The sequence below is a fragment of the Coffea arabica genome, chromosome 3c (genome assembly GCF_036785885.1).
Source record: "Coffea arabica cultivar ET-39 chromosome 3c, Coffea Arabica ET-39 HiFi, whole genome shotgun sequence".
NCBI lineage: Eukaryota > Viridiplantae > Streptophyta > Magnoliopsida > Gentianales > Rubiaceae > Coffea > Coffea arabica.
Genome location: NC_092314.1, coordinates 3,445,131 through 3,465,155, shown reverse-complemented (window position 1 = coordinate 3,465,155; position 20,025 = coordinate 3,445,131). Strand labels below are relative to the sequence as shown.

Sequence of the window (20,025 nt, the reverse complement as noted above, 5' to 3'; positions counted from 1 at the left end):
TTGAGTCAATTACAGTGTCCGCGTCAAGATTATATCATTTTTAAATAGATTTGTAATGATGATTAGGTAATTTGCTTGGACCCCCAAAATTTACGGAACAAATTAAGAGATAATGACACGAGCTATCAAATTTGCAAACCATGAATGAATGATTTGCGAGAGAGCCTGTGAGAGTATTAAATCACAGAATGGCTAATTAATTTGCGTCTCTTACTTTCAGAGATAATTAACGACAGTCATCCCAATATGCTACTCCATTTTAAACATTTGAACAGGCCAGCTACGTCTTCTCCGGCCATCGGGTCCTATGGCAGAAATCTCCATGGAAATATCAATACTGCGATGTTGAGCAGCACGAACAATGCTGATACGAGATTGTATTCTCGCAGCAGGGCAAGCATCAGAACCAACTGCGCCTGATCCATCAGAACCAACCTGCTTTCCCTTTCCCATGGTGATAGGTTCTTTAAATGTCAGTATCGTCTGTGACCAGTGGGTTTTGGGGGTGTTTGGAGACGTTGATAAAATGGTTGGCATTTCCCTACAGAACCTTTTTGTAAACCCAGTCTCAAACCACAGCACAAGTCCATGACATTTTCCCATTTTAGAGCTCAACTCTGCCGGGTCGTCGACGAGTGCATCAAACTTTGGTGCCAGTTCCACTTTCGCCGTAAAATCCATCTCTTGATGCTTCATTGTCATCAGATCAAAGCTCTGATGCAGTCAAAACCAAAAACAAAGTTAAGAATACAGATTGTACAAGACCACAGATAAAATCCCTCAACATCAGACATATCCATATAGTGTGATCTAACGTAACTTTCAAACACAAACCTGAAGAACTTGTGTCTCGGTTACAATGTCACAGCCATCAATTGTGTCAACAAGAGGAAGCTGAGCAGCATCTTCAACGACTTCCTTGCCAATACAAGACATATTGAAACCATACACATTTTCCCAAAATGGAAGACTGGTTCCCCCCCTTCCAAATCCAGCAACAAACTAGAATTGACAATATACAAAAAGTTATTGCACAAGTTCTATAAAGGAGAAAAACAAAGAACAGAAGTTAGAAAGACTCACAATGGTAGCTGTATCCGGGAGAATGGCCCCACCAGGCTTCAACCATTTATCCCGTGCATACAGCACAGAGCTGAGCATTGACTCATAGAGCAGGCAATAACCCATCCATTCACTCAGTAATACATCCACACTCTGAGGTTTAATATGTTTGGCATTTTCTAGCTCTTCAACCATAGCCTGAACCACCTCTATTTTCCCAGTGCAGTGATGTTTAGCTTCACCGGAGCTTTCACTTGACAGAAGACCATTATCCTTAGCAACCTGCGCCCATATTCAAATTCAATAGCTATAAAGAACAAGAAACTGATAAAGAGAAGCAAAAAGTGCAAATTCAATCTGAGACAAAAATGACAATGAAAACTTCAAATTTTCAAAAAAAAAAAAAAAAGAAATCTTAACCTGAGCTGCCACAGAAGCCATTTTTTTGCTAGCTTCAACAGCAATTACCCTTGATGCTCCTGCTTGGGCTGCAAAGAGACTTAAAGATACATAATCAACAATATCAATTAGTTGCTTCTTCTAGCAAGAGAAATAACACTGTAATTACTAACATTATTTCTTTAGAGTAAGAAAACAGTACTCCCATATTTCGGATGAAAATCTGAGTGAATACGAACATACCAAACCCTCACATCTGACTTTTCATTCGCCACCATTTCTCTCAGCATTTCTACTGAACATAGTCTTTGTTTGATATCAAATCATGGTGTTGGCAATCAAACATGCCTAAAGCCAGTCCCCAACATTCTTGAGCCATTTTGAATGTAACAAGCTCTTGCCCCCTTGACATAAAATAACAGCTAATATAAATACTGTTTCTTTTACTCAAAATTTTGACTGGAAGAATCATATCCCAAGTAGTGAACTTTCTCTTTTAGAAGCTTTTGAACCTCAAATAGTTTTCCAAGGAAAATTTCTTTCCTTCCAGGTGGGTTTCTCTACGAGATTTACTTAGTAATCAAGAACTCTTAGCTTCTATGTCTATTAGAAATTTACACATATCAGTTGTAGCACAGAGTTAGTAGAGAGATGAAATGTAAAAGTTAATCGAGTGTGACTCTCTCTGCATCACTTAGCTGTGAGGCCCATTTTCTTATCATCATCTTCTTCTTAAGTTCTGCAATCTTCCTATATGATAAAATCTGCCTTATCCAAAAGCATAATTAGCAACCAAGAACTATCCAAACTCCTCCACTCAACCACCAAACTCTTCAAAAACAAATGGCATTTCAGTTAAAAGATTAGCTCATCACGGCGTAATTTTCTGAAGCTCTAAAGTCCTCAATACACAAGAAACTGCCGATGTATCATAGAACAGCAGACCAAAAAATAACACAGAAACACCATAGCCTTTGCAGTTCCATCCCTTTTACCTTGAAATTGGAAATAAAAGCAAGCAATAATAGTTGCATGATAATTAGTTCAAAATGAGCTTACCATGAGCACTACAGTTTGTTATCGGCTGAACATTTTAATCCAATAAAGACAGAAGGCAGCAGTAAGCCAAAAATAACCAACAATATGAAATTTAGATATTTGAAAAATGCCTAGAATAAAAAGTTCCTATTTACCTTAGTATGCCTGTTCCACAACCAACATCCATTACAACAGCACCTTTCAGTAGAGAAGGATTTTCCAGGATTGCTCGCCTGTATGCATCAGTTCTTACCTGCATTAATTAAATAGGCAAGTCTATGAAAATATCAACCAAATAAACAGTGAAATCTTCTTCTTTTCTCAGATCATATTCAAGGTTGTAGCTAATTCATGTCTAATACCTTATCACTGATCATTTCTCTGTGGATGCCAAATGAACTATATGAACCAAAATAATTTTTATTTATATCCTTGATTTCATTTGCGGCAACCTCTGCTGAAGAAATAATCAACTGTTTATCCTTCACCTTTTGATGAGACGAAGCACCTTCTCCCACACCAACAAAACCATTACATGTAGACTTCTCCAAAAGATTTGCAGTCTTTATATCACTTTCGGGCGAAGAAGACCATTCTCCATTTTCTAAAGGAGATTTTATTTTTGATGAAAATTGTTCTATTGCACAATTATCATCATTGGAAACTTTCTCAGAACTACCCACATCTCGTAGTATTTTTTCAGGCATGTAACCATCATCTTCACCTTCCTCATCATCACCAAAGCTGTACAATAGTGGATCCTCTTCCATAAAAGGGGTTAGATATTTATCATCATCCCAAGGAAGCTTATTATTTTCAAAGCTGGCTACTTCGTGTAAATGGTGTTGCAGCTCTTGCTTCGATTCACAGGTGATTCTACAGCCCCAACATGTCTTTTCAGACACCTAAAATAAGAAGGCATGTTTAGTCAAGTTGTCAACTTCTAGTGGAGTAATTATGAAAATCAGCAGGGATCTCTATAACATAATGAATGCAACATTACCCTTAAGGAAACTCATGACCCTTAAATGTTTGTTAAATCAAACTGAATAGCAGAATGAAGACAATAATGTACTGTCCAAACAAAGTAACAATTTGGCTCCCGGTTGGCAAAAGTCCAGGGAGAGAGAAAGAGAGAGAGTTGAAAACCTGATTTAAAAAAAAAAAAAAACTACTTTTTGTATTCCATAGTAATTAGTTGTGTCAATGGCTCATTGTTAACTCAAGTTCTGAGATAGAAACAAAAGAAAATCTGGTATAAAGTCTACATATGTCATGCTTTCCTCATGTTTTGAAGCAACAACAAAGACAAGAAGGATAACTAGCAATAATTCCACTAAAGCAGACCTACCAATCACGTAGTCACCCCACAAAATTTCCCACAAATTTTCCTATAACCACTACCGCAAATAAATAGCACTATGAACAGAATAATAAACTGACCAACATCCATCCAGTAGCCCACACATTAAACTATAAAAACCCTTTTGTCTCCTCACGACTACAAAAAATGATCAAACATGTAAAAGTTGCCACAAGAAGAGTACCTGGAACCTGATGTAATTAATGAGCTTAAAACATCCGTAGAAATCCAAACTGAGGATTTTCTTTACGGCGTTGAAATCAAAATGGTGAGCTGAAGCACAGTGTTGAAAGAGCAAATTGGAACAAGTGTACAAAGAGTCGCAGAACAAACACAGCATCTCTGTGTCATAAACATTTTCGTCATCACCATCTTCTTCATTCCAGTCTTCCCAGTTCTGCTGGTCTTCTTCATCTTCTTCTTCGTCTTGGTCCAAGTCTATGTCGTCTTCTTGTCTTTCTTTTCGCAATGCTACCACACCATTTTCTTCTTGTTTGTAGTCCCTCGCCATTGGAAAAACTGTAGGTGTGTTGTAAACCTTTTTCCAATTTGACGAAGGAAAACAGTAAGTAGTTGCTGATTTTCGAATTGAATAACATAAAATAGGGAAAACAGACCATTCTAGTTAGCCCTGAACACCTTCCTTCACTGGATTAAAAACTGGTTCCTAGATTACTATGCATTCTTAGGAATTTAAGGCCAAGATTTGAGTCGATTTAAGATAAGCATATAATTAACAAAACTGACTTAAGACTTAAATGTGCATAGCACATATAGCAACAAGTAAAAGTAAAACATCTACTTTGAAGTTTCTTTTCTGTCAGAAAACTTATTGAATAGCACATACCTAATCACATGCTACAACAATATAGTAGAAAGCAAATAAACTAAAGAAATAACAAAATTGCACTAAGCCTATGTACCACATGGGGTTCACACGAGTTCTAAAAGGGTAAGCAAACGAATTAAAGCCAGTTCTGACTTAATTTGACCAATCGAAAACCTACCTAAACTAAATAATTGAGTTAACAAACCTAGTGACATAATTGAAAACTTTTCGAGCAAACAACTAGGGTCAAATCAATAGGCTACAAAAACAAGGGGAGAGGTCAAAACAGAAAACAAGGATAAGCTAGAGGACTAAAACTGCAATTTTAAAATGTCATCTTCTTCAACTAAACAGGATGCTGCGGCTGTGTTTCTGATTCTTCCTCTTCTCCGGCTGACTCTCGACTTCGGCCAGAACTAGCCATAATAGTCGGTGCGCTGCTTGTAACACATACATATCACACGGAGTGATCTCCAAGCCTCTATAATAGTCAGCCAGCAACACTTTTTCATGTAGTTAAGGCATTTTATCGAACGTAAGATAAGCAGAAATAAAAGGTAGAATTTTTCTATCAAATTACAATGAAATCCAATCCAACATATTTCCAGTTCGAGTGCTTCCACATCAATCAAGTTAAGCACAGCCAATTTGCAAAACGAAATTAAAACCACTGCAAAACATCCAAGTTCCACGTTTCATGCACCCAAGTAGATGGCAGACGAATGCAACAAAGGTAAACTAATGCTTGAGACAAAATGAAGAAGTTTACAATGCTATTGGGGCTTTGCAGTCAGCTCCGCTCCTCCTCTGCTTTGGTTTTGCTGATTTTCCGGCGGGCTCAAAGAAAACTGGTTAAACTGTCCTTTTTTTTGGCTCTGGTTTGCTGATTCTGTTGTTAAAAACTTATGGGAATTTTCAGGGTCTTTTCTGGTGATGGGAGGAGGAAGGGGGTGGAAAAATGGTTGCGGGAAAAAATTTCTCGGAGAGAAACTGCGGCAGGTGAATGGGGGCTTAACTTTTTGTGACGTAAAACAGTGTATTAACACAAGTTCAAATTTTTGTTCACAACTAAAGGGGGGCGGCTGCCTCCTTCACCTCTAACCCTCAAAAGATCTCATATTTCTGTTGACAAATAAAATCCCATGAAAAATTGGTTGGGTTTTTTTGTTGAGGATTATCTGATCAATGAGTCCATAGAGTTCGAGAATATAAACCATCAATCCATTGAACTGGTTCTTCGCGAAATCAACAGGTCTGCGAAATTCATGATCTTTTCCACATGCCCAGGTGAAAAATAGTAGAGGTGCTAGTAAGCAACTTTGGGTATATTCCAAAAAGCCCACATGCTCGTGAAGTTTAAGAACTTTTCCATGTGCTTAGGTGACAAAATTTATATAATGTTTTCCATATTTTCAAAAATATGTAGTCTATTGAAGTTTGCACTGAATTAAATATCCACAGGTAAAATACGAAGGATGCTTAACAGATTTTAAAATGTTAGATACTACCATTAATTAACAAATTTAGTCAAATGATCAACTCGTTTTGACACTAATTCAGTTTGAGTCGATCTCGAATTATTTAATTAGTCAAATAAGTCGAATATCAAATATTGGGCATGTTTGGAATCTGAGTTTTTTAGGAGTTTGTCTAAAACTTTGGGCCGTTTGGAACCTGAGTTTTTTAAAAATTTGTCTAAAATTTTACTGTAGGTCATTATAGAAGTTGTAAAAAAATTTACTGTACAAATTTTTTAAAAACTTTACTCAAATTAATTCTAACAGACCAATGTTAAAGAATTAATTAACACATTACCTAAATTAATCAACACGGAGCTTTCAACTCTGTCCGAAATTGACACAAAGTATAACAAATCAACGGAGGGGAGGGCAATTAACTCAGCAGCCTTTCTCCAAATTTTGGCTTATTTAATACCAAAACCTTAAAGAATCCAAGACCGCAGCATGCCATATACAAGGAGTAATCAACAAAAAAAATCCAGAAAATGCTTCTGGCTTGCTGCGGTTTCAGTTCCAAAAATTGAAGCGTGGCTGGCTCAAATCTATGCTACTGGTTGAGGGGAACTTTCCTAAATGGAAGCACGGCAGTCTTTTGCTTTCGGACTGACACAGCCGTTTGTCGGAGGGACTGAATCAGCTAAGCCGAAACTTCGTTCACCTTCCAATCAAGCGCCTCTACTCTGCAGGTCAGAGCTGCAGTTGTTTCCCGCCGCTTCTCCAAGCTCCGATCACCTCCACGTCGAATGGCCAAATTGCGCAGGTGAGCCGGGTAAATTGCTGTGCAGGGCACCGCTTCTGTGAATTAAAAAACGAGGAACAGTCCAGGCAGTATTTTCGGCAAATCGTGGGGTTTCAAAAGAAGATGCGGCAAAACGACATCGTTTTGCTAAAAGACTAACAAGGGAACAAACGTGAGTTTTTTTGAGTTTTTTGGGGTTCCTGTAGCAAAAGTTGTATAAAAACTAGTAGCAAACAAAGTTGCTCAAAAACTTGGGTTCCAAACACCCCTTTTATTGTAGTGCATTGTAAAAGTTTTTGAAAAAATTTTGTAGAAATTTTTGTAAAACGAAAAACTTTTTTTTCTTTCTCTTTCTCTTTCTTTTTCTTTCTTTCCTTTTTCTTTTCTTCTTCTTCTTCTTCCCCCTCCCTCTTCCCCATTACCTCTGCCACCCCTAGCAGCAACTCCACCAATGTCACTTCCCGCCACCCCTCTCCTCCCTTTCTCCTTCTCGCCACCCCCTCTGCCCTGCCACCACCTCTGCCTCTTCCCCCTTTGTCCCGCCTTTCCCCTCTGCCCCGCCTCCCTTGTTCCCCTGCCCGCTTTTCACCATCTTTCTTTTTTTTTTCACAGAGAGGTGAGGGAGGAAATGGGGGAGACATAGAGAGAAAAAAAAGACAAGAGGAGAGGATGGCAGGGGAAGAAGAGAGGGAGAGGGGAAAAAAAAAAAAAGAAGACCGGCACCGACACCAAAAATCGGCGTCGGAGCCGGCGATGGAGGTGGTGGTGGGGGAGGAAGAAGAAGAAAAGGGGAAGGGAATTTTTTTTTGTTGTGTTTTGGATATTTTAAATGTGTAGATTAAAAATTTTTGATAAATTTTTAAAATTTCTATAACATAAATTGTTAAAAAATTAATATAATAAAGACTTGGTAAAAAAAGGCCTTCCAAACAGGCCCAATAATATGTTAAAATTCGGGAGCTTGACAAATCTAGCAAATCAAACTCGATCATAGAAATTCATATTCTACGAGTCGAACTCGATCTCGCACTCTTTCGAGCATGACAAATCAGACCACCAGTTTTGAATGGGAAAGATTTTGGAGCGTGAAGATTCACGTTTACTCTAGAAGGTTCGGCGTTTACTCTAGAAAGCCCTAGAGTAGAGACTACCTAGACCAATATTGGCCTCATTTGCCAAGCCTGCATAGCAATTGAAACTTATGGTCATAGCGTTGCTGTTGCCCGCTCCAATATGTACTTACAGGACCATATGCACCCACGTGACTCCAGTACCTTTAAAGGCCCACATCTTACTACGTGGATCCAAAACTATCCACCACCTTTCTCGCCTTTAGCTGCCCCCATGCATTATAAAGATCGACACCCGTCGAAACTTATTGTCTCAGGAATCATAGGATTAGTCAGCTAAATTTGTAACTGCTGAAACCATTTTTCATCGCCTCCTTTACTGTCTTTGGAGCTTCTGATTGCTGTTAGATACCAATCTGCAATCAAAGCCAGATTGTTTTGATTTCTAGCGCTTGCAAATAGAAGAGTGGGGATACTATGGCTGCTTCGGTTGCCATGCAATCTTTTCTCGGTAGCCCAGTTGCCGGAGTCTCCAGCCGAAGGGGGCTAAACCAAGTTGTTCAATTAAGCTGTGGGCTTCATCTGCCAAAGAGGGCCAACTTCAGAGTCAGAAGCATGGCTGAAGTCAGTCTCTAGAATCTTTCCAATTTCCTTTTCTTTTTCTTTTTTTTTTGAGAATTAAGTGCTGATCTGCTGCTTCCTTTGATGTAGCAGGAAAATGATAAAGAGACAGCAGGCGCAGCTCCTCAGCCAACCCAGCCAAATGTTGCCCAGCCTAATCCTGCCCCAAAACCAAAGGTTGCGAGCTAAGATCAAGTTTTTTCTTGAAATAAATTGCATCTAAGGATATCTATTATAGATTACATTTTGTGACATAAATTGAACGAAATGCATATATATATATATATATATATATATATATAGGAGGATACTAACGAATCTTCACTTTGCATCAGGTCAGCACCAAATTTGAAGACGTTCTTGCGTTCAGCGGGCCTGGACCAGAGAGGATAAATGGCCGGCTTGCCATGATAGGGTTTGTTGCAGCTATAGGTGTAGAGCTGGGCAGGGGTCAGGATCTGTTCACTCAGATCAATGATGGTGGGCTGCAATGGTTCATTGGGACTAGTGTCTTGCTGTCTATAGCTTCCTTGATCCCTCTTTTTAGAGGGGTCAGGGCTGAAGCAGAGGGTGGGGGATTCATGAATTCAGATGCTGAGCTGTGGAATGGCAGATTTGCTATGTTAGGCCTCATAGCTCTTGCGTTCACTGAATATCTCAAAGGAGGTGCCCTTGTGTAGAAAGATAATCATGGCTCAGCATTATATTATAGCGGAGCATCTGTCTCTATGGAATTTGGGAGAATATACTTCGGAATAAAGTAAATTCAGAATTTGAAATTCATCTGTGTTATTAATATTCATCTGTGTTATTAATATTCAAGCACAAGCTCCTAAAGCACATTAGTGACGGAAGAAGAAAGAAAGAGCAGTAGACACCACCACGTAATCAGAACATGCTTACGCACCTCAGAAAATGTTCCTGTGCAGAATCCGTTCAATTTAATTATTTAACACAAGCCCTTTAACTCAATAACAATAAAGAGTGCTCCCATCACACGAAAGCTCTCTCTTGCCACAACTTCTACAATGGATAAAGCTTATATATTGACATTTAGAAACTAAGCAACTCCTCCTCTCAATTTTCTTTTTTATTTTAATTTCTTAGGTTGGGTTTATTGTTTTTGGGGTTTTTTTTTTGGGGGTTTTGTGTGTGGTGTGTTTTTGTGGGTTTTGGGGGCAGGGGGACGGTGGGATGTTCAATCATACACATGCAATTTTGCCAAAACTGAGAAAAGAGCGTTGTCACTATATTATGCAACCAAATTTGAGCCGCAACTCTTATATTCATTACAATGGTGATGGCTCAGGGGCAAGAGAACTTGCCCATCAAGGGAAGGCTTTCTACACTCTTCGGTTATATAAACAAAAAAGAATGACAAGAATACATTTACCATATCGCCTGTATCTATTTACACAAACATGGTTTTCTAACGATGGATAGATCTATCAGGCTAATACGTCCACCTGCTGTTCGAGACCATTAAGCCCACCGCTTTGAAGCTTTTGACCGTCCTCTCCCACAAAGCTATCCTGTTTCTGGCCGACAAAATCAAGATTTGATATCAAACACCAAAACAAGGAATACAACATAAAGTCTGGAAGAAAAAACTTAAGCAATCAGCACGCACATTTCAGTTCAATTTCGTCTACTAAATTCAGAGTCAACAATTAAAATTTGACATTTCAATGCCCAACAGCCAAAAGTAAACAAACATAAAATACTCACTTCCAGTGGCAGGTCAACTGGAAACAAATTTATGCTGTTGGGATTAAAACTGAAACTGCTGCAAAAGAGGTAAGAGCGGAATCAGTTGACTGATGCAGGTCGTTTGAGTTTAAAAAAAAAAAATTGAACGGACTATTATATACTACCAGACTGTTGTTCAATTCAATCTACTCAACGGCAAGCTAACAACTAATAGATAAGCACCACAAATCAAAATTTGACAGAATGAAGCATAATGAATTCACTATGTTCTTAAAAACAAATGCAATTCACATAATTAGACATTAAACAATCTTCCGTCCTTCTCATTCAGTCCTTTTTCTCCCTTATAGGAAGGGGGCAGTTCCCTCAGGTGGTAGGGTTAAAGAGGATGCTACATTCTACAAGTGCTCCACTACGTTGCAGTCCATTGAAAAACTTCTCGAGAGAACAATGATAGCAAGGAGCAAATGCTTACCTGCAGGACAAAACTAGCTGCCACACATATGGAATGAAGAACTCTTCAGGATGACTCTCTTGTTCATATGTAAAACGTAACTGTGTAAACATCTATTCAAGAGAAAGAGTTCAGCATTAAACTAGAATTCATAAGAATTAAGAAATAATCTAAGTGATGGATGGACGCATTCAAGTACAGTAATAAAAAGTATTATAATGGATTAAGCAGTAAGACAAGCATATGTTTCACACCTTCATGCCTTCACCCCTCCAGGATCGGCAATTGATGACTATAACCTGAAGTACTTTCTCCACTGACCATTCACCATCCATTTTTTGAGCATCCATTCGACTATTGAAGAAGTCCAAAACCTACAAAACAAAATGTGTGCAAGTACGATGTCAAAGTGCAGCTGAAGTATAGAGATCTTAAACATCCATTATCATCATAAACTCAAATTGATCCAGCCAAAAATACGAGCTAAGACTATTTTAATAGCCAAGGCACATACTGTGAATATGTTTTCAAGCAGCTCGTTAAAACGGGGATGATTCCTGAAAGGTTGAAAGACCTCCTGCCTGTGCATGATTGCATAAACAACCTACAAGATGGAAACAGGCATTGAAAAATGCAACAATTAAGAAGTATTACTTGTATCCACATGAACAGAAATAGTAAGAACAACTTTACAGATCAGAGAAAAGCTAAACAAAAATACCTCAGGATTCCGCGGCAGAGTGTACGTCAGGATTGCATTCAATATTTCCAGAACAATTCTTAAGAAGTCAGTATAAATATGTAGTTCTGCAGTCTGCAGTAATACAAATAAGAATAAGTTTGTTTGTACAATATACATACAAACAGTATGCAAACAGAGATTAGTTGTAAAGCATTAAGGCCATGAACTGCAATACCGTATCTTCTGGAAGGTTGTCTTCTTCTTTTGATTCACCATTAGGCATATGCATCTTGTTATTCGACATTTCTGCTAATTTATTGTACCTAGACATTGTTTCAATTTTGAAATCGCCAATAAGAGACAGAATTCCAACTGAAAGGTTAAGGCATGGAACCAAGAATGCAGAATAATCATTTAGATAACAGTTATAAATTCAAAAGAAAGCGAAGCGAAGCGAGAGAATACTTTCGTGCAAGCATATCAAAAAGGCTGACCAACCGCTGTGATGCATAAGCACTCAGCCGATGAACATGGGGTGCCATATTTGCCAGAGTTGCAAGACAATTTGTGTGGAGATAAACATCCTGCTTCACAATATCCATAAAAAATGATGGCAGCATATAGTTGGTTAAAATGAAATATCCGTATAGAATACAGGAAACAATTACAGATTACAATTAAGCTAATCTCATCTTTCTCAAACGTAATAGCCATCTAAAATTCCCTACATGGCATTCAATTCTTCCAGTGATAAAAAAATGGCCCTATGACACGTCCATTTAACGATCCATCACCGGTGAATATAGTGGAACTCAGAAGCAGGAAGAAGAGTGTGTCCATTAAAGATGCCTCAAATCATACCCGGAGCTTAGATAAGTTGTATTTCACAGTCCTGATGAGGATTATGACCATAAGAGAACCAAGAGATGTTTGATGGAGGAGCCGTTCTTGATACCACGGAACATTAGGCAGCATCTGCAAGGCGATTAGTAAATCAATACCTTACCTTCACACTGGTTCCAAGCTCAGAGAGGCAATACTCACCAGTTTATGAATACTGGCATTGAAAGAGGAATCCTGACTAAGTATAAGAAGGATGATCAGCACCATGTAAATTTGATTTGATGTCCTCCTTGATGCATTATAAAGCGTTTCCAGCATGGGCATCAACTGTTGATTCATTAGGAAGACGAATTCAACAGATAAAGCTCTTTGACATAGTATATCATATGCTGTACTACTCTGAAGCCAGATTGTTTAAAGCTAGGCTTTTTTTCCCCCTATATTTTTGTCATATACTGTTTCCTTTAAGTAATGACTTTCTTTCGGTATATATTTTCTCTCATATCACCTCAACTTCAAAATTTCAAGCAGAAAAAATGATAGACTCCGTACCAAGGTATCGAGGTCTGTTCGCACCAAAACATATTCTAGAAAAGCTGAGTTCCCTTGCACCATTGAGTAAAGTAGGAGGATAGATCTTTCATCAGCCAAATACCTGAAGAGATACAGCTATTTTAAGTTTCTGAAAAAAAAAACTATCAAACCTAATTAAACTGTGACTTGGAAACTTTGGTGTAAATATATAGAAGAAGAGCAAATTCATACTTTCTGAAACTTCAAAACAGAGGTTCACCAGCCATTTACATATAAAGGTACTGTAAAAAAAGTAAAGTTACCAACGACGCCCAATATTATGCCAGAAACCTAGTCATTGTTTCAGCATCTCAGAGCCAAATCTAATTTTTCATAAGCTTCCCAATTAGAACATTATGCAAGACATAACTTTGTGGAAATAATGCAGTTCCATGCTGAGAAGAAATAATTCATACTTACAGGCCAAGAGTATCAAAGAGAGAAGCAAAAGGCAATCTCACAAGAGGACCATTTTGAACATTCCCCTCAACGTCCAGGCGATCAACTGCAGGCAGAAGATGAGAAATGCAAAATCATACAAACATAAGACAGCATTCAAAGGACAACTAGAGGGAAGGCTTACATTCAATATCCTGAGCATTTTCTAAGGCCTTGCAGTAAGGGTTTTCAGAAAAACATGCGTCTTCCTTTGGGAGAGGTTCTGAGCTGTGATCACCTCTATCTTTCACATAATCCGTTTCAATACATTTCCGATAATGGATAAGGATAAGTAGAACATTAAGACTATTCTCTGCCAAAGGACTTCTTGTAGCTTCTCCAGTTGAACCAACAAAGAGATTAAACGGCAATAGCACAAAATTTGCTGCAAGCCACAACAAGTTGTTTTATCGAGTGCTAGGAAAATCAATTTAAATACTGTAGTATATAAAACACAGAGGTTACATGCTAAACCTCAAAAGAGGATGTCAAATCATACATATCAAAGCTCAAGTTTCGAAATATTTTTCTTAAACATCCACCAGATATCATTAGAAAACCTTAACCCAAAAAAGGGTAATAGATTTGCTTATGAAACAAGATAATAGCTTAAACACATGCCATTTTAAAAAATTCTCTTATAGAGTAGTATATAAAAGAAAACTTGTGACAAGGAAACTCTCTATTCAAACTTTAACAACATCTGAAATCTGATGATGAATCAACTAGATAGATCGTTATACACCACATATTGGTTATTTGAAGTACAAGGAGGCAACAACCACCTTGATGGAAACTGGATGCATTGCGAGATATACAAGTAGGGGGATTTGCACCTAGAGATGTGTGTTTGGAAACACTTTGTGTTTAGGCAATAAATCAGAATAAGTACATGTTATCTTCTACCAATTATTCATGTTTAAGAGAGGAGCTAGCAGCTCTCTTTATTTTCTTTTAGAAATTTTGAGCAAAAAAAACAAAGACAAATGGAGAAAGTGATGACTAGTGTTAATTTTGCAAGAAAGAGAAATTTTCATATACCAGCTGCAGAGCCAACTCTCTGTAGCACACCAGTCTGATTTACTTCTGAGAATATGCTGTAAGATGAACTATCAATGGGGAAGTTAGGTCGTCTGATGTAATTTAGAAGTAGCTTAGAGACTACCAAACTAACGAAAGAGCTTTCCTGCATGGAAGAGAAATATCAATAGAAAACAAAGGGAATAATAACAGACTTATGAGACAAATCAAGCCAAAAAGCAACCTTTCTCCCAGTTACCTGAACCATCATAGCATCAATTAAAGGGTGGCTATCATCTGGACCTGGTGAAGGTCCACTAAGAAGTTGGGTTGACATTGCAATGAGCATGAAGTTAAGAAGTTCATGGTGTAGAAGATATGTATTGGTGCTGTTGGAAACAGGTATTAGTTAGCACTATAATACTATCATCTTGGAAAAAAGATATTAGTGAATTATTACCAACATACCTTACATCTACTTTTCCTAGAAAACTAAGCACACTATGCATGACCAGCTGTTCAATAGTTTGATCTGCTTCAAAAGTAAGACGAAATAAGAACCAGTGATGAGAAAGGCTTTACTAGGAAAATATATCTTTGTAGAGTTCCTAATTAAGAAAATGTACAATTTTCTGCCAACAAAATTCCATAAACTATCTTCACTTGGAATCTACCTGGACCTCCTCCTTTAGAAAAAAGGGTTGGATTGTCAGACAGGAGAGTAGGGAAGGTGGATCAACTAAAGGCACAAAATATAAGTAATAGTCACAATCAAAATAAGAACAAAATGGCACAAATGGATCACCTTTTGAGAAGCTAGTTGGTTTGGCCTCATTTTCATCTAGAGATAGGTGCAATTCTTCAAAGTGGTCACTTTTGGCATTCTCAATGAAGTACTTCAGGAACACAGAGGAGATGTATAATGCATTAAGAGCTCTAACAAGAGCTGCTGAGGGCACACCAGAAGCAGACACACATTCTTGCAAACACCATGCTAGGTGGACTAAAATCTTGGCAAGGTGTCTTGTTTTACAGTTGTTCTGAGCTGCAGAAATCAACAGAAGCTCAGACAAAGATTGCCGATCAGCAAAACTATCACAGCAAAATAAAAGTTAAAGATGATGGGCCACCTCACTCAAAACAGATTCAAACCAGATGTAAAACTGAAATTCCTTCATTAGCCAAAAATTATATCACTCAGTCCTCTTCTTACCTTTCACGCAAGCTAGTTTAATGATTTTAAATGTATCTTAAACAACATCGAGAAATAGGAAAGTTCGTAAATCTTCCTTTGAAAGCCACATAATTAGGGATAGAGATCACAGAGCCCTCATCATCAATTTTGTTTGTTCCTTTCTTTGGGTGGGGCAAGATGGGAAAAAGCAAGCAAAATAAATGGCTCAGAAGTTGATTAAGGTCCAAGAATAAACTATCATTTTCAGTTAGTTTACTAAAAACTTGGAGACCAAATGCATAATTAGTTACCAAAGGCAGGCACACTGGAAAATCAATTAATGTATGACAGCTTGCAGAATTTCCTAAACTAACATCAAGTTGGTTAACATAACAGCTGCAGCATCAAATGACAATGGCCTAGCGATATAAAACAATCCTTGATGTTAGCAAAGACGGAAGATGATATTTGCTCAGGTCTCTGATTGTTAATAAATGCCATTCATAAGTTATTTTAGTGAATGTCGTACAAAAAGTGCCTTATCTAAAAGTTACTAAACATGCAGCCCAGCTAGAAACAACCACAATCTGATTAGGCACTACCAAATAGGCCAATGCAAGTAGCTCTTTAACTTCAGAAAACATCCAAAAGGTTTTAAAGAGGCACAGCTAAACAACGTTGGCAACACTTTCCACATTTTACACCTCCAAGTAAAACTAACCACATGCATTTATGGCATTCAAAATAATGTGAATGCAGCATGATGTATATGGAGACGCACAAGGTTCTAAAAGTGGCATAAGTCGTCATACATACAATATAATCCTTCAAAACTCTCTTCAACTAGAAACTCTATCCCATACCATGTTACCCTCAACAAGCACTGTATAGATAAGTATACCGATCATTTCCATTGCCACGTGTAATAGCATAAGAGCACTAAGCATTACTCAAGAACGTACATTACCTCCACGTGTCCCCCTGAAATAGCACAATTAATTACTGAAGAACACATACGATAATTAGTCTTCAAGCCATAACACGCTAACCTATCAAATATTTCTTCACATGCATAATTTGCAGCACCCATCAACCTAATACTACCATACATCAATGCTTGTTCCCAAGCAAAACATCTTCAAATACTAGCTTAGTTAAAAATGCACGCAATTATCCCTCAATCAACATTTTTTGTGGTAATCCTATAGCAGAAATCCATAAAAATTGGATTTTAAAGCACCCTAAACTAAAGTAAGCATGAAACTAGTTAACAGGAACTTCAAAACTACGATTAAGGCACAAAACTTAGCAAAATTGCATAATTTAAACACTTGAACAAAATAGAAACTGGTTTGTTACAGTTCTCCAACCTAAATTTCACAATGCAGCTATGAAGCTAAATCAATCAGAATCAAATTAAGGAATAAAGAAAAACTAAAATAATAATAAAACATAATAACGAAAGAGAGAGAACTTGAGCTTTAAACTAACCGAAGAGTTGAGAAGCTTGAAGAACACGATGAGCAGGCCAACGGAGATGGAGAGGAGACTCGAGAAGCTTCTGCCAGTAATCAGAGGCAAGCGGATACGACTTCTCTCCAACCAATGCTCCAATCAGGTACTCCGCCGTTTCCGCCGGTCTCATCTCCGCCGCACCGCCCCACCGCGGTGTCGAAGGAACTCCTCCCATTGCTCTTTTCTACTGCTCTCTCTCTCTCACACACACAAATTGAAATATATACAGATAGAACTGTATGTACAGATATCTATATGTATAATATATCAATAGATTTTTAGTGCTGATTTTGTGATTAAAATGTGAATTTTGAGGGAGAAATGGGAATGGGAATGGAAATTGGGGGAAAGTCGTAATAGCAAATGTTTGGATCTGATCAGAGTCATTAATTAGAGAGAAAGAAATAGAGAGAGAACTTAAAGAAGAAGGTTTAGAAGAGAGTTTGGAGAGATGACTTCTCAAATTTGGGAGAAAAATATGAATTATTATTATTATTATTATGAGTATTTCGTAACTCTATGCTGATGTGATGAGATGAGATGACGAAGATTGGGGATGATGAGGATTGAGGATGATGTAAGTTGATGCTGTGGAGGGTGTAAACTGGAGTACAATACATGGATGACACGTATGGTGTAGTTTCACAGTACCAAATTGCCCATCTTCTTTCCTTTTCTCTCTTCCGTCCTTAGTCCTTGGTTGATAGGGGCAAACGAGCTGAGCCGAATCAAATTTTGGACTTATCGAGTCTACCTCAACTTAATAACAGGTGGACTTGAGTTCGAATTCGAGTTCGACTCAACCAAGGAAAAGTTAGGCTCGCGAGCTGTAGCTCGATTTTTGACTCGCAAGCAACTCGAATTATCAGCTCTTAATGTAGCTCGAATTTCTGACTCGTGAGCAGCTCGTTAGCTCGAGTTTCTAGAAATAAATCTAATAAAAATAACAAATAATTATATTTTTTAATAAATAATAAAATATTATGAATATATATGTAATTTTACTATTAAAATAAAAAATAATATATGTATATATACTCGAACTCTCGAGTTAACAAGCTTAATATTTTTAACTCAAACTCGAGCTCGATTTCGATTTCGCCAGCTCAAACTCGACTCGAATTCGATCCTTTGATTCGAGCGGATTGCGAGCGACTCGGTTCGTTTACAACCCTAGTTGACATTGGGATGTTGGCATTATATTTTTTAATTAATTTTGGTTTTAGGTTGATTTTTGTGGCTATGCCATGAGTGTAAACAGGAGGAGGTATTAATTGAACTTACATATAATAATTAGAACAATTTAGAAGAAAAGAACAATAGGCAAAGGTGTAATAATTCTTTAGAATATTTTGTAACTTTTTTTTTTGGAGAGTTTTCAAGCTTAGATTTTATACATAAATTTTCAATTTTATTCTCTTTATTGTTACTTGTAAACCAATAAAATCATGTATGACAATTACATCATTGTTCTCTTTATTCTAGTTCTATCTGTCTTTGTTTTATTAGTTAATATTTAGGCATTTTGTTCACCCCATGTATTGTTGAATAAAATAGTTCAATTTGTTAACCACAAAGAGAAGAATAAGACATTTCATCATTAACTTAAAAGTGGAAAAGAAGTGATTACAGCAAAAATTAACCAAATGTGCACTTTAAAACTCGTATTATTTTGTCCAAGGACAAAAACAATTTTATTTGCTAGAGTGGGATAGTTGAGAAAAGCAACCATTTTTAATATTCTTAACGTTAATGAAAGTTTTGTTTGAATTGCTATTTTTAAAATTTTTTATAGAGAATATTTGATATATATATATAAAAGAAAAGAATGACTGAAAAATATATTTATAAAAAAAATAAAAAATTTTCCCTAAAAAAGTGCAATCTAGACAAGGCCTAAGCCTTCTCATAGGACAAAAAATGCAAGGTTATTTTTTTCATTTAAAACAGCATGAAGAAAAAAAATTGATTTGCATACTGGATGATAAATTTTATAAAAGGACAATTTCGTCAGTCTATGTATCGAAGTTTGCATAAAACTGATGGAGTAGGGTTTTGTTGCGCATATTGTTTTTGTCGGCGAGGAGTCTACGTGGCGGTCCTTCTCATATTTCATCAGCATTTGAAGGTTGCAGAAAACCCACTCTCCTTTTGAGACGTGCAAAACACTCCGTATGTGAAGTCAACGTTGAACCCGCAAAGGCATGCCAAGAGTTTTTTTTTTTTTTTTTTTCATATATATATAACTTAAAAGTCATGCTTAGACTTGACTGATTCCAAAAACTTGGATTGCCATTTTTCTTCAAAAAATTTTTTACATTTTTTATAAACATATTTTTTATCACATTTTTATCCCACACACATCAAATTATTATAATATATTTTTATATAAAAATTTTTCAGAAAATGACAATCCAAACGGGCTCGTAAGGCCAATGAAGTATAGAGTATAGTCCATGTAGACCTATGTTAGGACTAACAGAATACTTCATGTAGTACAGTACAAAAATTTCCTTCATTTCCCGTAATTAAGGTAAAAACTGAATGTTTTAAAACTGCAGCATGAACCTCCGTATGATCGTGATTGGGAATTATTCCATGCCTAATAGCTAGTTTGGGAGATAAGATTTGAGCAGGAAAAAAAAAAAGAAGGGAAGAGAAAGTTAAATGTTTTCAACGTTTGGGAGTTTTAGTGAAATAGAAAAGAAAAGAAAACAACTGATTTGGAAGGAAATAGAGACCAGCTACAGTTAAAAAAAATTCATCCCAAATCGGGTAGAAAGCAAAGGAAAGTTGCAGAAAGCCTACAAAAAATTTTGAAATTGCTCATTCCATCCTTGAAAAGATATCGAATGAGATTTTTATTGACCAATGTGTTCAAATTCATATCCTTTATTTCATGAACTCCCAAATAATATTAAAATCTCATCTCTTCTTTTCTTATCCTTTCTTTTATCTCATAAGTTAACCTTTCT

At 37.0% G+C, this 20,025-nt stretch overlaps 3 protein-coding genes across 12 annotated transcripts; 1 reads left to right on the top strand and 2 right to left on the bottom strand.

Annotated features, from left to right (window-relative positions):
- Nucleotides 1-102: 102 nt before the first annotated feature.
- LOC113734177 (probable protein arginine N-methyltransferase 3) lies at nt 103-6,097 on the bottom strand. Its single transcript, XM_027260553.2, has 8 exons — nt 5,461-6,097; nt 4,047-4,400; nt 2,862-3,404; nt 2,655-2,752; nt 1,483-1,561; nt 1,084-1,344; nt 835-1,002; nt 103-714 (listed from the first exon to the last, which is right to left on the bottom strand). Exons 2-8 carry the CDS (start codon nt 4,371-4,373, stop codon nt 250-252), a joined length of 1,941 nt encoding a protein of 646 aa, XP_027116354.2. The 5' UTR covers nt 4,374-4,400; nt 5,461-6,097; the 3' UTR covers nt 103-249.
- A 2,227-nt stretch (nt 6,098-8,324) lies between these two features.
- LOC113734176 (early light-induced protein 2, chloroplastic-like) lies at nt 8,325-9,424 on the top strand. Of its 2 annotated transcripts, none has more exons than XM_027260552.2 (3): nt 8,325-8,644; nt 8,735-8,818; nt 8,977-9,424. In XM_027260552.2, the coding sequence occupies exons 1-3, from the start codon at nt 8,498-8,500 to the stop codon at nt 9,319-9,321; spliced, it is 576 nt and encodes a 191-aa protein (XP_027116353.1). In that variant the 5' UTR covers nt 8,325-8,497; the 3' UTR covers nt 9,322-9,424. The 2 variants fall into 2 exon arrangements, with proteins under 2 accessions (XP_027116353.1, XP_027116352.1); XM_027260551.2 differs by having other exon boundaries at nt 8,732-8,818.
- A 445-nt stretch (nt 9,425-9,869) lies between these two features.
- LOC113734175 (uncharacterized) lies at nt 9,870-17,572 on the bottom strand. Of its 9 annotated transcripts, none has more exons than XM_072081867.1 (19): nt 17,027-17,560; nt 15,167-15,406; nt 14,988-15,047; nt 14,830-14,893; nt 14,621-14,750; nt 14,383-14,527; nt 13,487-13,726; nt 13,324-13,408; nt 12,883-12,985; nt 12,532-12,657; nt 12,349-12,462; nt 11,953-12,071; nt 11,723-11,810; nt 11,527-11,619; nt 11,320-11,409; nt 11,060-11,179; nt 10,827-10,918; nt 10,370-10,424; nt 9,870-10,173 (listed from the first exon to the last, which is right to left on the bottom strand). In XM_072081867.1, exons 1-19 carry the CDS (start codon nt 17,223-17,225, stop codon nt 10,090-10,092), a joined length of 2,247 nt encoding a protein of 748 aa, XP_071937968.1. In that variant the 5' UTR covers nt 17,226-17,560; the 3' UTR covers nt 9,870-10,089. The 9 variants fall into 9 exon arrangements, with proteins under 9 accessions (XP_071937968.1, XP_071937967.1, XP_071937966.1 ...); XM_072081866.1 differs by having other exon boundaries at nt 10,370-10,427; nt 17,027-17,559; XM_072081865.1 differs by having other exon boundaries at nt 9,870-10,179; nt 17,027-17,559.
- Nucleotides 17,573-20,025: the final 2,453 nt, after the last annotated feature.

What these genes read in the sequence shown, in the direction of transcription:
- LOC113734177 (XM_027260553.2), bottom strand. Translation starts at nt 4,373, where the DNA reads ATGGCGAGGGACTACAAACAAGAAGAAAATGGTGTGGTAGCATTGCGA. An exon ending in TTAATTACATCAGGTTCCAG is followed by an intron (nt 3,405 to 4,046) that starts GTACTCTTCTTG and finishes TTCTTATTTTAG; the next exon opens with GTGTCTGAAAAGACATGTTG. An exon ending in TGGCTTCTGTGGCAGCTCAG is followed by an intron (nt 1,345 to 1,482) that starts GTTAAGATTTCT and finishes ATATGGGCGCAG; the next exon opens with GTTGCTAAGGATAATGGTCT.
- LOC113734176 (XM_027260551.2), top strand. Translation starts at nt 8,498, where the DNA reads ATGGCTGCTTCGGTTGCCATGCAATCTTTTCTCGGTAGCCCAGTTGCC. An exon ending in GAGTCAGAAGCATGGCTGAA is followed by an intron (nt 8,645 to 8,731) that starts GTCAGTCTCTAG and finishes CCTTTGATGTAG; the next exon opens with CAGGAAAATGATAAAGAGAC. An exon ending in ATCCTGCCCCAAAACCAAAG is followed by an intron (nt 8,819 to 8,976) that starts GTTGCGAGCTAA and finishes ACTTTGCATCAG; the next exon opens with GTCAGCACCAAATTTGAAGA.
- LOC113734175 (XM_072081864.1), bottom strand. Translation starts at nt 17,225, where the DNA reads ATGGGAGGAGTTCCTTCGACACCGCGGTGGGGCGGTGCGGCGGAGATG. An exon ending in GGAGGGGTGAAGGCATGAAG is followed by an intron (nt 10,919 to 11,059) that starts GTGTGAAACATA and finishes TCTCTTGAATAG; the next exon opens with ATGTTTACACAGTTACGTTT. An exon ending in CAGTTGACCTGCCACTGGAA is followed by an intron (nt 10,180 to 10,369) that starts GTGAGTATTTTA and finishes TTTGTCGGCCAG; the next exon opens with AAACAGGATAGCTTTGTGGG.